The 22,413-nt window shown below is 36.1% G+C and overlaps 1 protein-coding gene and 1 pseudogene across 1 annotated transcript; both read right to left on the bottom strand.

Moving 5' to 3' along the window:
• Positions 1-9,425: 9,425 nt before the first annotated feature.
• Positions 9,426-10,479, bottom strand: LOC125856191 (uncharacterized). The gene is made up of 3 exons (XM_049535739.1): positions 10,116-10,479; positions 9,870-10,043; positions 9,426-9,724 (listed from the first exon to the last, which is right to left on the bottom strand). Exons 1-3 carry the CDS (start codon positions 10,477-10,479, stop codon positions 9,426-9,428), a joined length of 837 nt encoding a protein of 278 aa, XP_049391696.1.
• Positions 10,480-19,391: 8,912 nt separating this feature from the next.
• Positions 19,392-20,368, bottom strand: LOC125869110 (uncharacterized; annotated as a pseudogene).
• Between the last annotated feature and the right edge of the window lie 2,045 nt (positions 20,369-22,413).

The following is a 22,413-nucleotide window of genomic DNA, read 5'->3' as shown; positions in this document are numbered from 1 at the left end:
GTGGGTGGGGACTCGCGATTCTTCATGTCTAACTCATACTTCTTTGGTTTGGACCGATACTCACACTTATCGAGTGCGGCTGCCAATTCATCATACTCTTCAATACCATCACTATCGAAATTCATCATAATTGCTGCTAGTGCCTCAACACCTAGTCGCTCTTCAATTTGCACTTCTGACCCACTCTCCACTTTGTAAGTTATAGCAGATACTGTTTGGAGCTCACCATTCTGCTTCATGGACCTACAGATATTGAAAGTTGCTTCTTCATTGTTCAGTCTGAACTTCATCTGCCCCTTTTCCATATCAACCAATGCACGCCCTGTGGCAAGAAATGGTCTCCCAAGAATGATGGGAACCTCAAAATCAATCTCACAGTCAAGAATCACAAAATCCATCGGAAAGATGAAAGACTCTACTTTCACTAGCACGTCATGGAGTACACCAATGGGCCTCTTCACAGTTTGATCGGCCATTAGTTACCGCATTGCAGTGGGCTTTAGGTCCCCTAGACCCAACTTCTTGTAAATAGCCAAGGGCATGAGGTTGATGTTAGCACCAAGATCACACAATGCCTTAGCAAAGTGTAACAACCCTATAGTACATGGGATCGTGAAAGCACCAGGATCTTCCTTTTTTTGCACCAAAGATCTTGTAGCAATAGCGCTACAATGCTGCAATCTATCATTATCTTTAAAACTCACAGACCTTTTCTTTGTCACCATATCTTTCATAAACTTTGCATACCCAGGCATTTGCTCCAAAGCCTCTATCAAAGGAACATTGATAGAAAGCTGCTTCCACATAGTAATAAACCTACGATATTTACCATCTTCAGTCTTCTTCACTAACCTCTTTGGAAAAGGTTGTGGAGGTCTAGGTATGGGGACCACTTTTTGAGATATCTCCGTTTCTTGCTCTGTCGCTGTCTCAGATTCTTCTCTAACTTCCACCACATCATCTTCTTTTCTAATCTTAGCATCCACCACAGACGGCATATGTGGATCTATGGTTTGCTTACCCCCTCGAGTAGTAATTGCCATACAATGACCATCATTCTTCAGATTTTGGATAGTGTTTCTAGGAAGAGTGCCAGGTTGACACGGGTTCACTGTAGTAGACAACTGATTCATCTGCTACTCTAGATGCTTTATTGACACTGCATGGGCATCAACCTTTTGACCAATACCAGACAAGTCGTTTCTCATCTCCTTCACATTTTCATCAGTTGCATCAGACCTTCTCATCATCTTCTGCATCATATCTTCAATACGTGACATATTACCTCTAGCTTCCCTAGCACCAGATTCCTGATTTTGAGGGGGAACATAGCATCCAACCCGATCGTTTTTATTGCCATAGTTGTTCATATTATAGTTGTTGTCGCGATTGAAGTTCCCATCCTGGACATAGTGACCCTCTCGGTTGTAATTTCCATAGTTCCGACCTTGGTTCCCTTGACCTTGGCGCCAATTTTCCATGTTGGATCCTTGGGCATTTGGTCGGAAACCTCCCGTCTGATCATTCACAGCAAAAGCATCCTCTTCATAGTAACACTCCTCAACTGGTGGTGGAGTTCTAGTTAAGTAGTTTACAGCATTTACCTTTTCTGCTCCTCCGCTCACATGCTTCAATACCAACCCCAACTCTGTCCTCATTTGGGTCATCTCTTTACGAATATCATCTGCAGAGTTGACAGTTGTATTATGAACGGCAAATGTGTTCCTCCCAGTATCTGACCTCCTAGTGCTCCATGCTTTATTGTTGTGAGAGATCCTCTCTAATTTTTCAGCAATCTATGCATATGTACAATCACTATATGAACCTCCAGCAGTAGTGTCAAGAACTGCTTTATTATTATCATCCTGTCCTCGATAGAAATATTCCTTCAGTGACTCATCATCAATACGGTAGTTTGGAACACCTCTTACAAATGCAGTGAATTTGTCCCAAAAGCTGCTCACAGACTCTCCAGGTAATGCTACAAAATTGTTGACCCTATCTTTGTGATTGAGCTTCTTGGACACTGGATAGTACTTTGATCGGAACACCTCCGCAAGTTGGTCCTATGTAAATTTTAAGTTATAAGGAAGCTCAGTGAACTATACTGCAGCATCGCCTGTTAGTGGCAAAGGAAACACTCATAATCCAATGACATCTAGATCCAATTCTGGTCTACCTACACAACTTTTGCAAACCACCCTTAGCTTGGCTAAGTGAGCATGTGGATCCTGAGAATAAGCCTCTTGTTGTAAGCATCTGCATCAAACTACTAGTCACCACAAATGTGTGCCCTGGAGGTAGAGGGGGTAAGACAATAGGTCCATCAGAGTCTTCTATATTTATGTTGCCCCGATAGTTGTCATGTTGTCGTGGGCCAAGTGGATCTTGCGCCCTCATCGCATACCCAATCGATTTTCAGCTAGAACTTGGTTATACCCACCAACTACCCTCTGTTGTTGTAACTCAACTGCATCATCTAGATTTCCTCTGATAGGATCAATTGGATCTCTTGGATTGTTCATTCTTCGCAAAGTGTGGTTCAGCTCTGGATCGTAAGGAGTAAGTGGTTCACCTTGGCTCCGTGTACTTGGCATACACTAGAGTTAGAACCTGAGAGAAACAAAAACAAAGAGAAAAAGTAAATTAGGAAATACTTGACTAACGTTCAATAATGTAGTTAAAATAAATCTAAAAGCCAAATTGCCCGACAGCGGCGCCAAAATTTGATACGCTCAAATTACACCTCCCTACAGAAGTATAAGCGATCGTTATCAAGTAAAGAACCCAACTTGTAGGTTGGAGTCGATCCCACGAGGAAAATGGTTTAGACGTTACTTTAACCAACAATTATATTCAATTAGTCAAATTACTTTCAGAAACAGATAATTAAAGGGGGGTTTGTGTGTGTGAAACAAATAGTAAGAATTTAATAAGTAATCAGTAATAAAAACTCAATTTTGGTTGTTATCAAGATAAGAAAAATAACTAGGGTATATGTGTTCCCCACAAGCTCATAACACAATAATCCTAGTAACAACAATCTTTTCCTAGTGTATTACATGCAAAGTGATAAGTTAGGTATCTCTAAATCATTGGTCCGGCATCTAGAGAATTTCACCCCGCACCTTGGTCCGGCTACGTGTGTATAATTTACTAACCCTTACCTTTACCTCATATTAGACATCATAATCGATGTTTGGCTTAGTTATTACTTCGCACCAATCGACACTAGATTATTAGATAGTATCACACTAAATCTATGTTGATAATTATTTTCTTGTTGATTACCTCCTTGGTCCAGCAAGTAGCAACAAGGCGAGTTCTAACGCGTGCACTCGTTAAAAAGACTTCTAAATGAAAGAATTATCAATGCATGCAAAACACTGTTCAAGAATTGCTTATTTACTATTCATAATTTGTTAATCGCTCATGGTTCTCACAACCCAAGTTGTGGATTTAGTTACCCATATTAGCAAGAACACAATTTAGAGTTTTAGATGAAGAAATCATGAACTTACGTAAAGAGAATAATAAACCCAGAAAATCAACTTGAATTGCAAAGCCAAAGTCTTCAAAACGAACTTAGGAAATCAATAATTGCTAGAGTTGCAAACTAATCTCCAAAGTTACAAAATAAAACTGGAGTAATAATGTCTAACCCTCAAATACGAGGTTTACATGCCCTATTTATAGAAAATAAATCCTAAATTAAAAGGGAAACAAATTAAGGAAAGTTTGTTCACGCACGCATCTTCATTCCACCAAACTGACTTACGGACCGTCGATGGATCTACGGTCCGTAAGTCCCTTCCGTCAGCCAGGACTTAGAAAATATTTCAGCTTCCAAAAATCAGCTTCTCTGAAGCAAACGACGGACTTGCAGTACGGACCGTAGATCGATCTACGGTCCGTCAATCGCCTCCGTAGCTTCACACTTAGAATCTTCAAAAATCAGGGACTGGAACCCTTACAGTATCATTCTATAGATCACTCAATACGGTACGTAGATCAATCTACGGACCGTCAATGGCCACCGTGGTTCCACACTTGGTCAGATTTCCCTGATTTGTCATCCATACCTTGCCTGCTGATCTACGGTCATCACCCACGGACCGTCAATGGACCTACGGTCCGTAGATCACCTCCGTGAATGCCCTTTTTCTACATTTCTTTCAGCTATCTCTATACCTCCGAGCCTGAACATCTTTCCTGCAAAATACAATAAAAACACAAAAAAACTAATACAAAAAAGCCCTAGACACACACAACCTGTAAGTGAAATGTATTAGAAATACCGTAAACTCACGGTATATCATTAGCCTTCCCCTTTCATGAAAAATTATCACTTTTATGAAAAGTCGTGACTTAATGAAGAGTTGTGACTTTTTTAAAAGTTGTGACTTTTTTAAAAGTTGTGACTTTTATGAAAGGTTGTGACCTTTCCGAAAGGTTGCAACTTTTCCAAATAGTTGTGACCTTTCTGATAAGGTACTATAAACATTTGTTCACACTACCCTTTGTTGTCTATAAATAGAGAGACTTCTTCTTCTCCTGCTTCTCCTGCTTCTTTTCCTTCTCCTGCTTCTTCTTTTCCTACTTCTTCTTCTCCTTTTTTCTCCTGCTTCTTCTTCTTCTCCTCATTCTTCTACTTCTCCTGCTTCTCCTACTTCTCCTCTTTCTCCTCATTCTCATTCTCCTTATCCTTCTTCTTCTACACCTTCTTCTTCTTCTCCTCCTTCTCCTCATCCTCCTCCTGCTCCTCCTCCTCCTCTTTCTTCTACTTCTTCTCCTCTTCATCCTCCTTCTCCTCCTCCTCCTCCTCCTCTCCTCTTTCTCCTCCTCCTTCTCCTCATCCTCCTCCTCCTCCTCTTCCTCCTTCTTCTCCTTCTTTTGCTCCTCCGCCTCCTCCTTCTCCTCCTCTTCTACAATTAAATTTTGTGTACTTTTCTCCTATTGAGTAGCTAACTGACACCATTATTTTTGAATCAATACACTATCTATCAATCTTTTTCTCTGGCAGCTATTGACTTGACTACATTGTCTCACTGACAAGTGTTTTAATATGTAAGAAAAAAAGATGAGCCAAATCATGCGAGTAAGTGCCCAAAAAATTTCATGGTGAATAGAATAGTTCTATTCTGAGAGGATCTATTCCTTTAAACCTCGAGTACTAGAGGGGAATACTTTTCTTAAGGGGACACTGTGCATTCAGTGGGCTCAATTTTTTCCTATATGTTGCATTTTATTGTTACAAATCCTGGTATGCATTTTTACAGTCATTAATTTGTGTTCATATTATTAAGGATAAATGATAAGATGTTATAATTTTAATTTTCCTTTACATTATTAATGTTCTTTACTACATAATCTTGTATGTAAGATAATATAGTGTTTTAATGACAGATAGTTTTAAGTATTATTTATAAATTCCATGATATAACATTCCCGTGTGAGGCGCAGGTAAATTTACTAGTAATGTAATAATAACAACTTACAAATGACAAAGGCAAAAAAAAATTAAGCAAATAGATGAGTATACCTTTCCAGCAAGCATGCAATAAGATACTTTGATCTCTTGGAGCGTTGCATTTCTATTGACATTAAGAACTGAATAGAGGTCGGAGCTGGACAACTTTGCAGCTGCATTAACAGTCACAAAGCCGCGTCATTTCCGATTAACGAAGAACGCATTAGGAAAGACAAATTTGAGAGATTTAGATAAGTGTTATCTCCTGTATTCAGGTTAGAAAAAAAATAGAAACAGAAAAAAGATGAAACAGACATAAGATAATAATCCGAGTCAACAGAACCCATTGTGTTTCCCTAAGATATTTAATCCCCTCAAGTACCTGAAGTCACAGATTAATTTCTCCCAAGATAAAAAAGATTAACTATTAGAAAAGTAGTGGTACCTCAATATAAGGACAACAATTTTCCTTTCTTATACCAATATGGGAGAAATGATTTTTCATTTTCAAAGACTTTCCATTTGAAATGACTTTTCATTTTCCCTCCAAAAATTAGTTCCCCCCACATTTTCCATTTTTCTCTACTTATTTCCCATTCACACCTTGCTAAAATCCAACAATCCCCTACATGAATGGGGAATTTCTATTGTTAAAACATATGCATGTAAAACTTGTGTGTCTCGTATGTAAGGGTTAATCACATCTGGATAAGTAGGTTTTCCTTTGAACTTTTCAAAGTGAACATATATCATATACACTCGGTCAATCGGTAGATTTGATATCTTTGAACCGTCGAGCTTTGGTGTATACCTAGACAACATGAGTCACACAATCAACCCTTGAACAGTTTTTAGTTCTTATTGTTTTGTTCGTTTCTGCCATGAACACGTCTTGGTTAATAAGTGCTTAGAGAAATGGTCTTACCAGATTCTCCTTGAAGCGGCTTACACTTCACACTTACAAAGGTGGTTTCAAACTGTGTTATCCCGTAGATACACTATTTGATATACCCTGTATCAAACTTAGAAACCATTAAAAAGTCTTTATGCCTTTATATTGGTTACTGAACATTGTCTCATCATGAGAATGGACCATAAAATAAATTTTGACAATGTTGAACCGTCATGTATGACTTTGTTTGATCTGCTTGAACCTAGATCTTGGGAACTCCAATCTTCTAGGTAGAGTTATCACCGCGATGACTTGTTCTCGACCATAGTCCCTTCCTATTGATGATCTCTCAACTCCCTCTCTAGTTAGGCTCTTTGTAAGTGGATTCGACACATTATCCTTTGACTTTACATAGTCAATTGTGATAATTCAACTAGAGAGTAGTTGTCTAATAGAGTTATGTCTTCGTCATATGTGACGAGACTTCCCGTTATACATAACGCTTCCAGCCCTTCCTATTGCAGCTTGACAATCACAATGTATTCATATAGGGGCCATTTGTTTGGGCAAAAACGGAATATCTTCTAAGAAATTCCAGAGCCATTCAGCTTCTTCACCTGCCTTGTCTAAGGCGATGAATTTAGACTCCATTGTAGAGCGAGCTATACATGTTTGTTTGGATGATTTCCAAGATATTGCTCCTCCACCAATAGTGAAAACATATCCACTAGTGGATTTTGTTTCAGTTGACCAGGTAATCCAATTTGCATCACTATATCCTTCAACAACTACTGGATATTTGTGGTAATGCAAAGCATAGTTTTGAATGTCATCTTAGTACCCCCAAAACTCTCTTCATTGCCATCCAATGATTTTGATTGGGATTACTTCTGTATCGAATCAGTTTACTTATAGCGCACACTATGTCTGGTCGTGTACAGTTCATGACATACATCAAACTTCCCAATACTCTGGCATAATCCAATTGAGACTGACTTTCACCTTTATTCTTAGCAAGATTAAGGTTCACATCAATTAGGGTCTTTGCCCTTTTGAAATTCAAGTACTTGAACTTTGCAAGTATCTTTAGAATATAATGATATTGAGACAATGATAGACCGTTAGGAGTTTGATGAATCTTAATTCCCAATATCAAATTGGCAACTCCTAGATCTTTCATATTAAACTTACTAGCAAGCATACGCTTTGTAGCTTTTACATTAGCAATGTCCTTGCTTATTATCAGCATGTTATCCACATATAGGCATACAATGACTTCCTGATTTGTAACATCTTTAATGTAGACACATTTATCACATTCATTGATCTTAAATCCATTTGCCAACATGGTTTGATCAAACTTTGTATGCCATTATTTCGGTTCTTGTTTTAGTCCATAAAGTGACTTAACAAATTTACATACTTTCTTTTCTTTACCGGGAACTACGAAACCCTCAGGTTGTTCCATGTAAATCTCTTCTTCCAGCTCTTCATTAAAGAAGGTAGTTTTCACATCCATTTGATGGATTTCAAGACCGTATATTGCAGCTAGGGCAATTAACATTTGAATTGATGTAATTCTAGTCACTGGCGAGTATGTGTCAAAATAATCAAGACCTTCTTTCTGTCTAAAACCTTTGACAACAAGTCTTGCTTTATATTTGTCAATAGTTCCATCATCTTTCATCTTCCTTTTGAAAACCCATTTTGATCCCAAGGGTTTGTTTCCTAGAGGAAGATCAACCAAATCCCAAGTATGATTGCTTAAGATTGATTCAATCTTACTATTGACAACCTCCTTCCAAGAGATTGAGTCACTAGACAACATAGCTTCCTCGAACGTTTGAGGCTCACTTTCAAGAAGGAATGTTACAAAGTCAGACCAAATTAAGTAGTTGTCCTTTGACGTTTACTGCACCTTGGACTCTCTTCATTAGGTACATTCTCTTTTGGTTCTTCTTGAGGTCGTTTAGACCCCCTACTAGATGACTCAAGTCTAGTTTTATACGGATATATATGTTCGAAGAATAAAGCATTATCTGATTCCATTAGCATATTGTCATGAATATCTAGATGTTCAGACTTATGAACCAAAAATCGACATGCCTTACTATTTGTGGCATATCCAATGAATACACAATCCATAGTCTTAGGTCCTATTTTCACCCTTTTAGGTATAGGAACCTGGACTATGGCTAGACACCCCCACACTTTGAAATATTTCAAGTTGGGTTTTCTACCTTTCCATTTCTCATATGGAATAACATGTGTTTTGTTGTGAGGCACTCTATTGAGTATTCGATTTGCTGTAAGGACAGCTTCCCCCCACAAGTTTTTTGGTAAACCTGAACTTATAAGTAAGGCATTCATAATTTCCTTTAAAGTTTGGTTTTTCCTTTCCGCAATTCCATTAAATTGAGGAGAATAAAGAGCAGTAGTTTGATGGATGATTCCATTTTCCAAACATATTTCTGCAAATGGAGATTCATATTCTCCACCTCTATCACTTCTGATCATTTTGATCTTTTGATCCAACTGTTTTTCAACTTCAGTTTTATATTGCCTAAATGCATCTATTGCTTCATCCTTACCATGTAGCAAATAGACATAATAGTATCTAGTGCAATCGTCAATAAAAGTTATGAAATACTTTTTCCCACCACGTGATGGTGTTGACTTCATGTCACAAATGTCGGTGTGAATCAGTTCTAAGGGGTATGAACTCATTTCAACAGATTTATAAGGATGCTTAGCATACTTAGATTCAATGCAAACTTGATATTTTGGTTCATTGCACTCAAATTTAGGCAAACCATTTAAGCTAATCAGTTTTCGCAAAGGTTTTGTTATTGATATGTCCCAAATGTTCATGCCATAAACATTTAGACTCAAGCAAGTAAGAAGAAGCAGAATCTTAAGTCATATCAACTGCAATTACATTGAGTTTGAAGAGGCCCTCAGTGAGATAACATTTTCCTACATACATCTCATTCTTACTTACTACAACTTTATCAGAAACAAATACACATTTGAATCCATTCTTGGTAAGGACTGGTATAGAAACTAAGTCACCACCTTGCCTGAGGTCATCTTTAAATGGACCTTGCCAGTTCCTTCAACCTTTGCAGTAGCGGAGTTCGCCATAAATAACTTATTGTCTGCTGGTGCTGGAGTATATGATGTAAATATTTCTTTGTTGGCACAAACATGGCATGAGGCACCAGAATCTATCCACCATTCTCTTTTCCAACCAAGTTGCATTCTAAAAGCATTGCACAGAGATCGTCCATCTCTTCTTAGATTCAGCCAAATTTGCTTGATCCTTCTTCTTGTCCTTCTTAGGACCCCGATAGTCAGTAAACCTATGACCACGTTTGCCACAATTGAAGCAGTTTCCATTGAATTTCTTCTTAAGAGGATTGCTCTTTGGACCAGATGCTTTCTTTCTTTTCTTTGATTTTGTGGGATCTTCTTCAACAATATTTACTCCAAATATTGTTGATTTACCATGTGACCTCTTTTCTGCGGCCTTTTTATCCTCTTCGATTCTCAGCCTTACCATGTGATCTTCAACAGTAATCTCCTTGCGTTTATGTTTCAAATGGTTTCTGAAGTCCTTCCACAACGGAGGTAACTTCTCAATAATGACCACCACTTGAAAAGCATCATTCATAATCAATCCTACATTAAAGATTATCTGAGTATTAAGAATCGACTTAATATGTTCAAAATAGGCATTAAATAAATTTATACCTTCAGCAAGGAGATCATGGATTATGACCTGCAGTTCTTGAACTTGGGTGACGACGGTCTTACTCTCTATCATCTTATAGTCCAAGAACTTTGCCATAATGAACTTCTTCATTCTGGCATCCTCTATTTTGTACTTCTTTTCTAAAGCATTCCAGAGTTTTTTTGAGGTTTTGACACTACTGTACACATTGTACAGATCATCTTGCAGGCCATTCAGAATATAGATTTTACACAAAAAAAAATTTAAATGCTTCCATGCTTCTGTTACCAAGAATCGTTCTTCGTCCGGAGTTCCATCCAACAAAATAGGAATGTTCTCACTAATGAACCTCTGCAGACTCAACGTAGTCAGATACAAGAACATCTTCTGCTACCATCTCTTGAAGTCGACTCCCCAAAACTTTGCAGGTTTCTCAGCCGGTGCAAGGGCAGAAGTTGAATGATTGTGTACAACGGATGTTGTTGCAGTACTCATTGTTCCAACATTTACTTTACTTGAATTTGTTTTTTTTTTTCATTACAGTTTTAGTATGTGAAATACTAACAGTAAGGAATAAATCCTTACACAACCTGTTTCTGATTTAACGATAAAGTTTTTATGTTCTTTTAATCATTTATCGAATGAATTTTAAAATTCAAACAGAGTAGAAAACCATAGAGGTTTTAATCTCCAGAAACCTCAAATACAGAAACCAAATTAACTTTCTTAAGCTTGTTATCTCCTATATTCAGGTTAGGAAAAAATAGAAACAGAAAAAAGATGCAATAGATAGAAACTAATAATACGAGTCCACAGAACCCACTGTGCTTCCTCAAGAAATTTAATCCCCTCAAGTACCCGAGGTTACAGATTAATTCCTCCCACGATAAAATGGATTAACTATTAGAGAAATAGCGGTACCTCAAACTTCACTAATTTCAGCGAATACAAGAACATCAACGAGAACACACACAGACTCAGTCGATCGACAATTTTGTTTTTGTAAGAAAATGTATGTAGAAGGGAAAAAATTTCAGTGTTGAAAAATGGAAAAAGACTCTATTTATAGCCACCTACATCAAGGAATGCGTCTGTTCGGACAATGGTGTGAACACATCTGTTCAGACATGTCTTTCCAGAACGTTGTGTCTTTTGGGAAAAGTAACGTCTTTTCGGAAGGAACAGGTCCCTTCAAAACGACTTTACCATTACGCACAAATTTTAAATAATTCTGTTATGCGAAATTAATTCTATTAATTAATTAACATTCTTAATAAATTTATAAGAGAAAGGAAATCAATTAATGAGACTGATTAAATAAATTTTGTCCAAATATATTATCAATCAATCACATCATTTGCCAAATCCAAATTCGAGTGAGCGACGACAACGGCGCGAGGGGGCACCTTCTTCTTAAACCTTTAAGAACTAAAGGAAGTGTTTCCTAATATAAGGACAACAGTTTTTCTTTATTCTACCAATATGGGAGAAATGACTTTTCATTTTCAAAGACTTTTCATTTTCCCTCCAAAAATTGGTTCCCCACATTTTCCATTTTTCTCTTCTTATTTCCCATTCACACCTTGCTAAAACCCAACAATAAGGAGTTTGAAAATGTGAGGGTTTTAGGGAAGCTGAAGGTCGAGAAAGAACGATTTGGATTGATATTTGAAGCAGTGTAGAACCAGTTAGGGTTATGGATAACCGGCATCGCCGGTCGGAATCTAGAGGTTAAAGGCCGTTGTTTGGCTCTGAGAAGGAACAATAGAGAAGCAAGGTAGTAAAACCTCTCTCCAAGGGACAAAAAAGGTTTACTTTTTTTCTTTTTCCTTTATCATTTTATCCACCAAGCTTATGACAAATATACAATCTTATAACGGAGTATTATTTACGCCAAATCAAGCAATTTAATCTTAATACCTAATTAAATTTTCTTTTAATGAAAGACATATGTGGAGTAATGATTTACATAAAAGGATAACAAGACGTGAATATGGACTAGTTTGACAAATAAAAGAGAACCGACTACGGAGGGAGTATATATTGGCTTCAGATTCCTACTTCTTTGACTATAATTCTTTTTCACAAACCATTTATTGCATAAGTTTTGTAAGAGTTATGTTTGGTGTTAGGATTGATTTTAAAAAAATATATAATTGGATAAAAATTTTAGTTAACTTCTAATTCCTACATGTTAAGAAAGGTCATAACTATTTAACAATTACACCTAATATAAGTTATCTTTAACAATTGGTGCTCTCAACTTTTTGGAATAAAAAAGATGTAAGCACAAAAATATTATAGCAAAAGTATTTCCTCCATCAATTCCTATATACAAAAACAACTTCCTAATCCTTTTTGGAGTTCGTTACAATTTCTGTAAAAGTTTACATGTAAATATTACTACTTTCGTTTTTCTCCACATTTAAAATATTAGCAATAAAATAGAACTGTAATTTTTTTATATAAGATAAATTCTAATTGATCTAGAAGTGTTATATACTATGATTCTTATCTAGATTAAATAAGGATTTTAATTAATTTCGTGACCAAATATGATAATTCATCTCCGCGTCGCGGACTTGCTCCCCAAGCAGTTTTTTTCAACTATTTCTCATGATTAACTATCTAAAACTCATTTAATCATAACGATATCCTTCCTATCACAAAAATCATAACCTTGAATTCATAATTCAAATTCAAGGTAGAGTTGAGAGTTGCGTCTTGAGAGTTCTTTCAAACATTTTGAGAAAGTCCCTTTGAGTCTTTTGAGGAGTCTTCTACAGTTTCAAATAACTTGTTTCAAGACTCAAGCAAGTGAGTATGAGAATGCGGAGAGTGTATTCATGAGTCTACATTATCATCACGAGATCCATCATATCATGAATCATAACTCTTGAATCATAATTCAAATTCAAGAGAGAGAGTTAAAAGTAGAGTTCAAGAAAGTCTTTGAGTTCAATCGTGAATCCTTTGAGATCAACTATCGATTTGAACTAAGTTTTGATAAAGTAAGTATGAGAATGAGAAGATTTGTATACATGAGTTCCATATTGTTATTTAACCCTCGAGTCGAGTCGTTCATGCCCATAAATTCCGCATGAACTTCATAAATTGAGCATCTTTGAGAGGAGTAGTATCTTTAAGTTTTAAGTCTTGAGTAATGAGTTCCTAACCCTTTTGAGATTATATTCCTAATCATGAAACTATTACATGTTACCCATGAAGTCCTTGAGTTGAGTTGTTAATGCACATAATTCCGTATGAACCCTATGAGTTGAACATTCTTAAGATGAGTAGTATTATGAAGTCCTTGAGTTGAGTTGTTCATGCCCATAATTCCGCATGAACCCTTTGAGTTGAGCATTCTTGAAATGAGTATTATCATTGAAGTTTTTGAGTTCCGAGTATTGAGTTCTATGTATGGTTAGTGAAAACCCTGAATTGAGTCGTTCACGTCCATAATTTGGCATGAACCTTATTTTGGGAAGTCCTTTACAAGTTTATCTGAACTTGTTTTAAGACTTGAGCACTTGAGTTGAGTTCATTTTCTTTAAAATGGTATATCGGAACTAAGTATTCCTAAGGGTAAATGTTTTCACCTTTAAAAGAGGAGGAAACTGAGATTTCCAAAAGAATTTGAGCAGTAGAGTACCATCTCTTCTTAGAGAAAGATTTTGAGTAATAATCTCAAACCACAAAAAGAGTTTATGTTTTTAAACATATGAGCTAGTTATATTTTGGGAGTCGTATTGAGCACCGATATGGGGGAGAGTTCAGACGACTCACAACCCCCATAAACCATGCAGCCAACGTGGGTTGAAAGAGTCATACTTTTTAGATGATTCCTTAATGCTTTTAGCATAGACTAGTGGATCTATTTAGTAGTAGTTCATATACCCCAACAAAGTATAGGACAGCTCTGNCAGACGACTCACAACCCCCATAAACCATGCAGCCAACGTGGGTTGAAAGAGTCATACTTTTTAGATGATTCCTTAATGCTTTTAGCATAGACTAGTGGATCCATTTAGTAGTAGTTCATATACCCCAACAAAGTATAGGACGGCTCTGCCAGCGTGTGTTAGACGTTGTATCATCACATAGATCATAGTGATGATTTTCGGTTAGAGAAACTCCCACAGAAATATTTTGTATTCTTATATACACAGAGTTTACTTTGTATTTTCATATACAAACAGATTTTATCTTGTATCCTTGCATACAAACTGATTTGTTATTGTATTTTTCAATACATTGAGTTGTTATCTACTGTTTTAAAAGATTTCCACATACTGCATCTTTTATTGTTGTTTTATAATAAGTTGAGTATCCAGAGTTGAGTACCCAGAGTCGAGTATCTTATCATTGAATTGAGCCTTATTTATCTAAGTTAAATATCTTATTATTAAGTTGAGTCTTATTTCACTGAGTTGAATATCTTATCATTGAGTTGAGCCCTATATTTATCTGAGTTGAGTTGAACTATGTTTCTTTGAGTTGAGTTGACTGAGTTGAGAAGAGGTAAGTATGTTTCTTTTCCACTAGTTCAAGCTTATGTTTATGTTTTAGAATTCCCCTTACTTGCTCTTACATTCCATGTACTTAGTCATCTGGCCTGTATTATTTCATGATGCAGATACAGGTATTCAGGATCATCAACAGGCGTTTTGTTGAGGTCATGGGATATTCTAATCAGCTTTGGTTAGCCTTCTTATATTCTGGAGGACTTCACTTTTATCTTACAGTTAGTAGTTTTGAGATGACGTAGGTCTTGTCCTGATATCCTTCTATAATAGTAGAGCGTTCACAGATAGACAAAGTTGAGTAGTTTTGCAGTATGCATCTTCTTTGAGTTGTTTTTACAAACTCTGAGTTCTCTTGTCACACCCCGAGGCTACCGCCTTGACATAACACAGTACCTAGGATCACGAGTGACCCTAAGTTAACCCTGTCTCTGGCATACCATAAGCATACTACTATGCGGAAGCAAAAACAATAGATAACTGAAAATGGGTTATACCCAAGTAGTATGAATGTATAAAACATACTAAGAGTTTAGTGATATTGAACAATCACTCAAAACTAAAGCTGAATCTACTACTATGTCTGAAAAGCCTCTAACTGAATAGTATTGATGGGGCATGCCCCCAACTAATTCTAACAAAACTGAAAAACATAAATAAAAGACTGAATGTGAAAAACATGTCAATTGTCCTTGAAGTATAAGGACTCACCACTGAAGCTGCTAAATACGGAACAACAACTCGATCTAAGCGTGATCTGAATGCTGAGTACCTAAACCTACATCATGAAAGGATGTAGCGCAGAGTATGCGTCAGTACTTGGAATGTACTGAGCATGCAAGATATAGATAATAGTTGAACAAAACATATAAGTTGAACAAAGTATAACTGAGCAATGACATGATATGAACAGAAGCATAGATACTGAAATATAACTAAAAACTGAGGTAAATGCAATGACCAAGTACTAATCATGAACATAACATGTTGAGACTAAATACTGAAGTATAAACAGAAAACCTGGTCAAATGCACTAGAGTATGACTGTGGGGGCGATTATTAACAGACATAAAACCACGTGTGGTAAACGTGGAGTCTGATGTACACGCCCCATCGAGAAGACCCAATATACCTTGACAGGGGTATAAAGGCATGACTGCATGATCACTAAATCTGATGCCTAATAGAGGGGATTTATAAACCTACGGAGGCACATAGTTCTGGGACTATGAGGATACGCTGAATCCTAGTCCAACTCGGTGCTTAGTATACTCTCAACTAAATATATATATATATGACTAAAACACTAAATAGCTCGAAATACTGACATGCAATCTGGGAATGCAACATTTAAATACTGAGAATGTAACATTCGAAATCTGGAGCATGATTATTTATTTTACTGACCTAGCAAGTGTAATTCATGAACTAAGAGAATCAACACAAACTAGGGTTTTGAGTTTCATGCAAGGAACTAAGCGAACTTACCAAGAAAACAAGTTATTTTGATTTAGGATACTACAACAGCTAATTCACAACAATTAACTAAGGTTTTTGAAACCCTAGGTCTAAACAAGATATAGAGAATCAAGAGTCTGACTGAATTCTAGGGACCTAGTGGATGAAAGGAAACCACTAGTGAAAACCCACATACCTGGTGACGAAATTCACGAAGAAATTCTTTGTATTTCAGGGTTGAACTGAAGAAAATCTCTTGCTTGTTCTTAAGGGGTTGGTCGACTCTTTCTCCTCCTTTTTCTCTAAGTTTTGCTGAATAATCGTTTAGGGTAATATCTGACTAGAATATTGCGCTAAAATTGAGTAAAACGACGTAGTTTATGTGTTAAACGACATAGTTTAGATGTTCGATGCATAGGGGAAAAGACCAAAACTACCCTGACGTAACAGCTAACAAAGCCCTACCACAGTGCCATTGACAGACCGTCAAAGGGACCACGTCCCGTCAAGTGGGTTGTGGCTGCTGGACATTGTTTACTTGTTCTGGGCTCTCCCCTCTACGGTCCACTTCATGGACCGTGTGAAGGACCACGAACCGTGAAGGCCACTGTGGTTCCTCTTTTAGGGCAAGGGGTGTACTGGTTCAGATGGACGAACCTCACCACGGCCCGTCATCAAGACCACATCCCGTTGAGGGCTCTGTGGTCTGATGTCTGAGCCTTGGGTGGCTCTACCTTGCTGCCACGAGACTTCCCATGGCTCGTGTAGTGGTCCACGGCCCGTGAAAGGCTTTGTGGTCCACAACTTCTGGGTGGGTGTAAACCACAATGAGGGTGACGGACCATGGTTCCTTTCACGGTCCATCAACCCTTTTGTGGTTCACTAATTTTCTAATTTACTGTCTGAGCTAAGTTCTGAGGTGTTACATCTTTATTGAGCATTGTTGAGATTATTTTAAAGATGAGTTTTATATTTATTCAGTCTTTAAGCTTTTGTATGCTTGAGTTAGTATTCCGCTTGCAGTCAGCCAGGATGAGGGTTCGCTTGGGGGCCAACAATGGTTCTCGAGTGCCGGCCACGTCCAGGGTGTAGGCTCGGGTCATGACAAGGGTGTCTAATAGAGTCTTACGGATATGTATATAGACATTCGTACTTATCTTCGAGAGGCTACAAAATACCTAGTAGGAGAAATTCCTTCCATTTGATTCCTTTCGTGCAAGTTATTCATATCAAATGTTGCATACCTCCTAATATATTATTTCTGCACAAATGATGAGGACTAGAGCCAGAGTCACAGAGGGTGAGATCGTACCTTTTTGCCTGAGCCCCAGCCTGTGGGTAAGGTAGAGGACACACTCGAGTTAGAGGTCGTGACCAAGCGAGAGGGGAAACACCTTCTCGAGGACGAACTAGGGAAACATCATCTGAGCCCATGTATGATCATGAGGATGTTATTGAGCAGTAGACTGAAAAGAAGGAACCAGCCCAGCTTCCTTCAATTCAAGACAACACTCTGATACTTCAGGAGTTGATCGTCAGGTTATTGACTAGATTGGATAGTGCCCCTCCTTCTGGGGTTCTTCCGTGTACTTTAGGTTATACTATTATAGTTGGTGTTACATCACCAGTTCAGGGTCCTAGTGTGGGATTTAAGACTCTTGATTCAGTGCCTTCCTAGTTGATCTTCAGTGCCTTCTATGGCACCTCTGAGATTCGCAGCTCCACCTATTTTTGCTAGTGCAGCCATATTGGTTGCTGAACAAGAAAGCTTTGAGAGATTTGTTAGATTGGCACCTCCCAAATTTCACATTATGGCTGGAGAGAAGTCTTATGACTTCTTAACCAAATGCCAGGATAGGTTGTTCAACCTGGGTATCTTAGAGGCACATGGAGTGTCTAACCCCTCGTATCAGTTTGCGGGAATGGCCAAGGAGTGGTAGATATCGGTTCTTTCTTGTAGGACCGTTGGTTCTCTTGTAATGGGTTGGTAGAAGATTATTGTGGGTTTTTTTTCATGCATATGTCATCGCGTCCAACCTTTATCAAAATGATCATTCGCCAGACAGGTGGATATATAGGTCATAAGCGTCGGCCGGCAGCGAGAACTCTTTGATTCTCTACCATGACCATGGAGTTTGTAATATCAATTTGAAGGAATAAACTCAAAAGTTCTTGAATCCTAATTCAATCTCTCCCTATTTTTTTTATCGACCTTTCTTTTCTGAATATTGAAAATAACCAACAACATCCTTATTTTTCATAGTAGGAAGCCAAATTAAACTACGACTAGAAAACCTATTCATCTATAAACTAAGACAAACAAATCCTACGAGATATTAATTAAATAAGCACCAAAAATAACAAATTCTAAACAACTTAGGATTCCTACTCCAACTTTGAAATTATTAAAAGTCTTTCACTCCAGGGTCCTTTTAATTTGGGAAGCTACGAGATAATTAGTATAGCAGTATTATCGGTTCCATTTATCTCTATAATCTTATCTTTGCATGTTCTTTATCTTTTTAAAAGGAATAACATTTATTTTTATTTTCAATCACAAAAAAATAAAATAGAAGAAGGCATGATAGAGCATAATGAAAATTTATTCAAGAAGGTGATCCATGTCTCATGAGTAAAGCATACACACAAAATAAAAATAAAATATTCATTCAATCCTTTCATAGGCAAAATAACAAAAGTTAAAGATTGTTTGAGTTCTACAGAGGCCAATCACAATAGATAAATAAAAATTGTCGAACATCTAGGAATGTTTGAGTTGATCTTTCAAAAATAGGAATGTAATCTAGCAAGTTGTGGGATCTGACACTATAATTTACTAGCTTAATTTCAGCTCAAATCGTCAAGCTCAAGAAACTCATTAATCCACTCATCGCACTCGTTCAAGGAATAATCATTTGAACTTGGTAAAGCAACCAAAGGAACTTCTAGTGGTTGAGGTATGTATGCTCCTTGAAATAATTCATTGACATCCGCAGAGAAGTTACTTGAATTCAACACATTGGAATGATGTTCCTCATTGAAGTTCGTTGAAGTAATTGGTTCAACATTCGGAGCTTGTCGTTTTTGGGACCGATATTTCTACATAAGATGAAAAATATTAGGAAAAATTGACAAAACCTTGAATCATAAATGTTTTTTCATACTTGGATACCTTTAGACGATAGGTGAGACATTCTTTAGTCAAATCCTACACACACATCCTCTCCAGCACATTTTTCGTAGTAGCTAAATCAACATGGTAAGACAAATAATAAGAATTTAATAGTAAAATTGTGAACATTAAGAAAATTTCTACTTAATATTTTCCTTAACCAACATTCTTATTTTTTCTACTTCTTTGTGTTGGGATAAAAACAAAGTATTTGAACACTTACCTTTGTCTTCTAACTCGCGAACAACCTCGTCTAATTTCTTATCAAGCTCTGCTGTCCATTTCAGGTTTCGTCTTTTCTTTTCTAGTCTTTCTGTACTTATTTTTGAAAGAAAAGAATGATCCTCTTCTTTTTCTGAAGGACCACTACGTTTAACTTGTGCCTCCTCATTAGTACTTCTGATTCTCTTAGACCTTTTTGCCTCATCTTTTTCTATTAAAGAACCTACCTCTTGATCTTGATAAGTCTCAGAGAAATTGACTATGCTTTTTCCCTTTCTGTCTTGCATTTTCATAGGACAAGATGTGTTGTCCATTACATAAACTTGATTAGCCTTGTCGTGTTGTGATTTTTCATTTGCCTTGTTATTGTGCCACTTCACATGCTTCCATACATCCTTGAGTTTCAATGATGAAATGAGCGACTTCTTAAAAATGTAGCATATCCCTTGTGTTGGTGCTTCTTTTATCATTTCGATCATCACCTCTGGAAACATCACTAAGCCAAAAATAAAAAATCAGAACAAAATATTAATTAAATGAGGTATCTAGAATTGTGGGGAGAAGTTAGATGTTCGAATTTATATACACCACTTTTGTAGTGAACTTATATAAATATAGAATCTGGCAATATATATATATATATATAGAAACTACAAGTAACACTAATGTGTTAAGAAGTCAATTGTTTGATATTATTATTATAGTAGATAAAGGTCAATAATGATGTGTTATATTAACACGTTTAAATACACTTTTGAATTAATGAATAGCACACACTAAACCAAGAAAAATAATTAAGATTTTGAGGAAATGATCTTACAAATTATAGGTTTGTCTTTGATGAGTTGAGTGGACTTGATGAATTCAAGGTAGTCCATTTCAAGCATGTTGGCATCCACCATGACCAAGTCAAATTGGTCGATATGTTCCCGGAGAATGGATAGAGATATAGTTGCTTGTTCGATCGCAGTTACTATAAACAAAAATCAAGCTCAGAAAATATCAAAAAAAAAATATGTTGTTGTGGGATATTTTCATAATAATCAGTGATACATCTTCCCTTTCTTTATGTTATTACACAAATAAAGATAGTATGAATTAACTAATAATATTACATTAGAAGTATAGAAAGATATACTTGATTGATGTTAGGTGATTAATATCATTCAAGTCTTTGATAAGTTAATTAATTAAATCTTGTTGCCTAAGAATCCAGCTGATTCTTTTTCAATTAAAGTAAACTTATTTTCCTTTTCTTTTAGCATTGTTGGCGCTCCTAGAACCAATAATGCTAAGAAAAAAGGGAAAGAAGTTTACGAAGAGAGTCAGAACATGCAAAGAACATGAGGGTCTGCAACGTCAAATTTCATTTTTATGAAATTGTCCGTGAAGGCTGAAGATATCTCCACACTGACTAATGAGATAAATGAAAAATAGTTTGTTAGTACTCATAATTAGTACAATTTATCATCTAAAAGAAAGACAGTGCAGGAATTACCCGTAGAAAATTATTAGTATAACACCTCTTTGCACGAAACATCCTATATGGATCTAATGACAAGAGATGATATATCATATATATATATATATATGAATCTGATGGCAAGAAAAGATATATCATATATGTATCTGATGACAAGAGACATTATGAGAAATAGAGTTAACTATGGATCGTTCTTTACCAGAAGATCTAGTAGTTGATATTCTATTAAGATTGCCTCTGAAAATACTCTTGTGCATTTCAAATGTGTGTGCAAGCACTGGTGTGCTTTCATCAAAAGTATGAATTTCATAGAAAAACATTTTCTTCACAAGAACAATTGTGCACTTCTTCTCGTTTGCAACTTGAAAGTATCAAAGGAAGAACACGCCTTGTTGTATTCTCCTTGCTTCCTGAAAAAATAGTTTCGAGTGTATGTGAGAAATGAAAGCATAAAGAGAGGAATTCTCCTTTGAGTCTTGAGATATAGTGAAAAAATGAGGAGCAAATATGTCTATATTTATAGGACTATGAAATCTTCAAATGAGAAAAGTGGTCAATAATGTAGCACCCTTATTTAATTTGTTACTAATTATATTATGGCAATGGAAAAGTGGGGAAAGAATAACGACAAAAAAACATCAATTTAAAAGAGTGAGGATTTTCTTTTTAAATCTTGTTCTTTAATAGTAAGACCTATAATGATTTTCTTTTTAAATCTTCTTCTTTAATAGTAAGACCTATAATATGAATAAAAAAGATTTTATCAATCTAGGAAAAATTACAAATATATTCCAAGTCAAGCAAAGTAGTTGTAATAGATGACTCAATGTAATATTTGAAATTAAGTAGAATATACATTATAGATTGAAATTAATTTTTGAATGCTATAAGTTAACACTATTGTGGGTAAGAATATACTAAAAATGGTCAAAATTCCCTTAAACTATGTGAAATGAACAAAAACGCCTTCCGTTTATACTTTGATCATAAGTGTCATTGTCAATATTTTGGTTCAAAAATGTCTTTGTCGTTAATACTTTGGTCCAGAAATAGCCCTATTGTTACTAAATGGATCAAAAATCCCTTTTTCCAAGTAAGTACATTATCACTTTTCTTTTAAAACACTTCTTGTTCCTAATAAAAACATTTCTTTCAAAAACCCCTATTCTTATTTTCTTTCTTTTAAAACAACTTTAGCTAACAAAATTGTAGGAAATAAACTTTTTTCTTCTTAATCTAATTTTATCAATTAAAATAGAATAACTTCTATCAATTAAAATAAAACAATTTCATGTACCCTTTTAACAGACCAATTTACGTCATATATATAAGTTCAAAGTAAATTCAACATTAATTTGTATTTAGATAACGAAATAACTTTTCGTGTGTGTTAGTCAATGAATTAATTTTTTTATTTATGATTTTCGATCACATTTTTTCCAAAACATTTACAAGGC

Source organism: Solanum stenotomum, chromosome 1 (genome assembly GCF_019186545.1).
Source record: "Solanum stenotomum isolate F172 chromosome 1, ASM1918654v1, whole genome shotgun sequence".
NCBI lineage: Eukaryota > Viridiplantae > Streptophyta > Magnoliopsida > Solanales > Solanaceae > Solanum > Solanum stenotomum.
The sequence above is the reverse complement of the archived record's forward strand: the minus strand, read 5'-3'. Positions and strand labels throughout refer to the sequence as shown.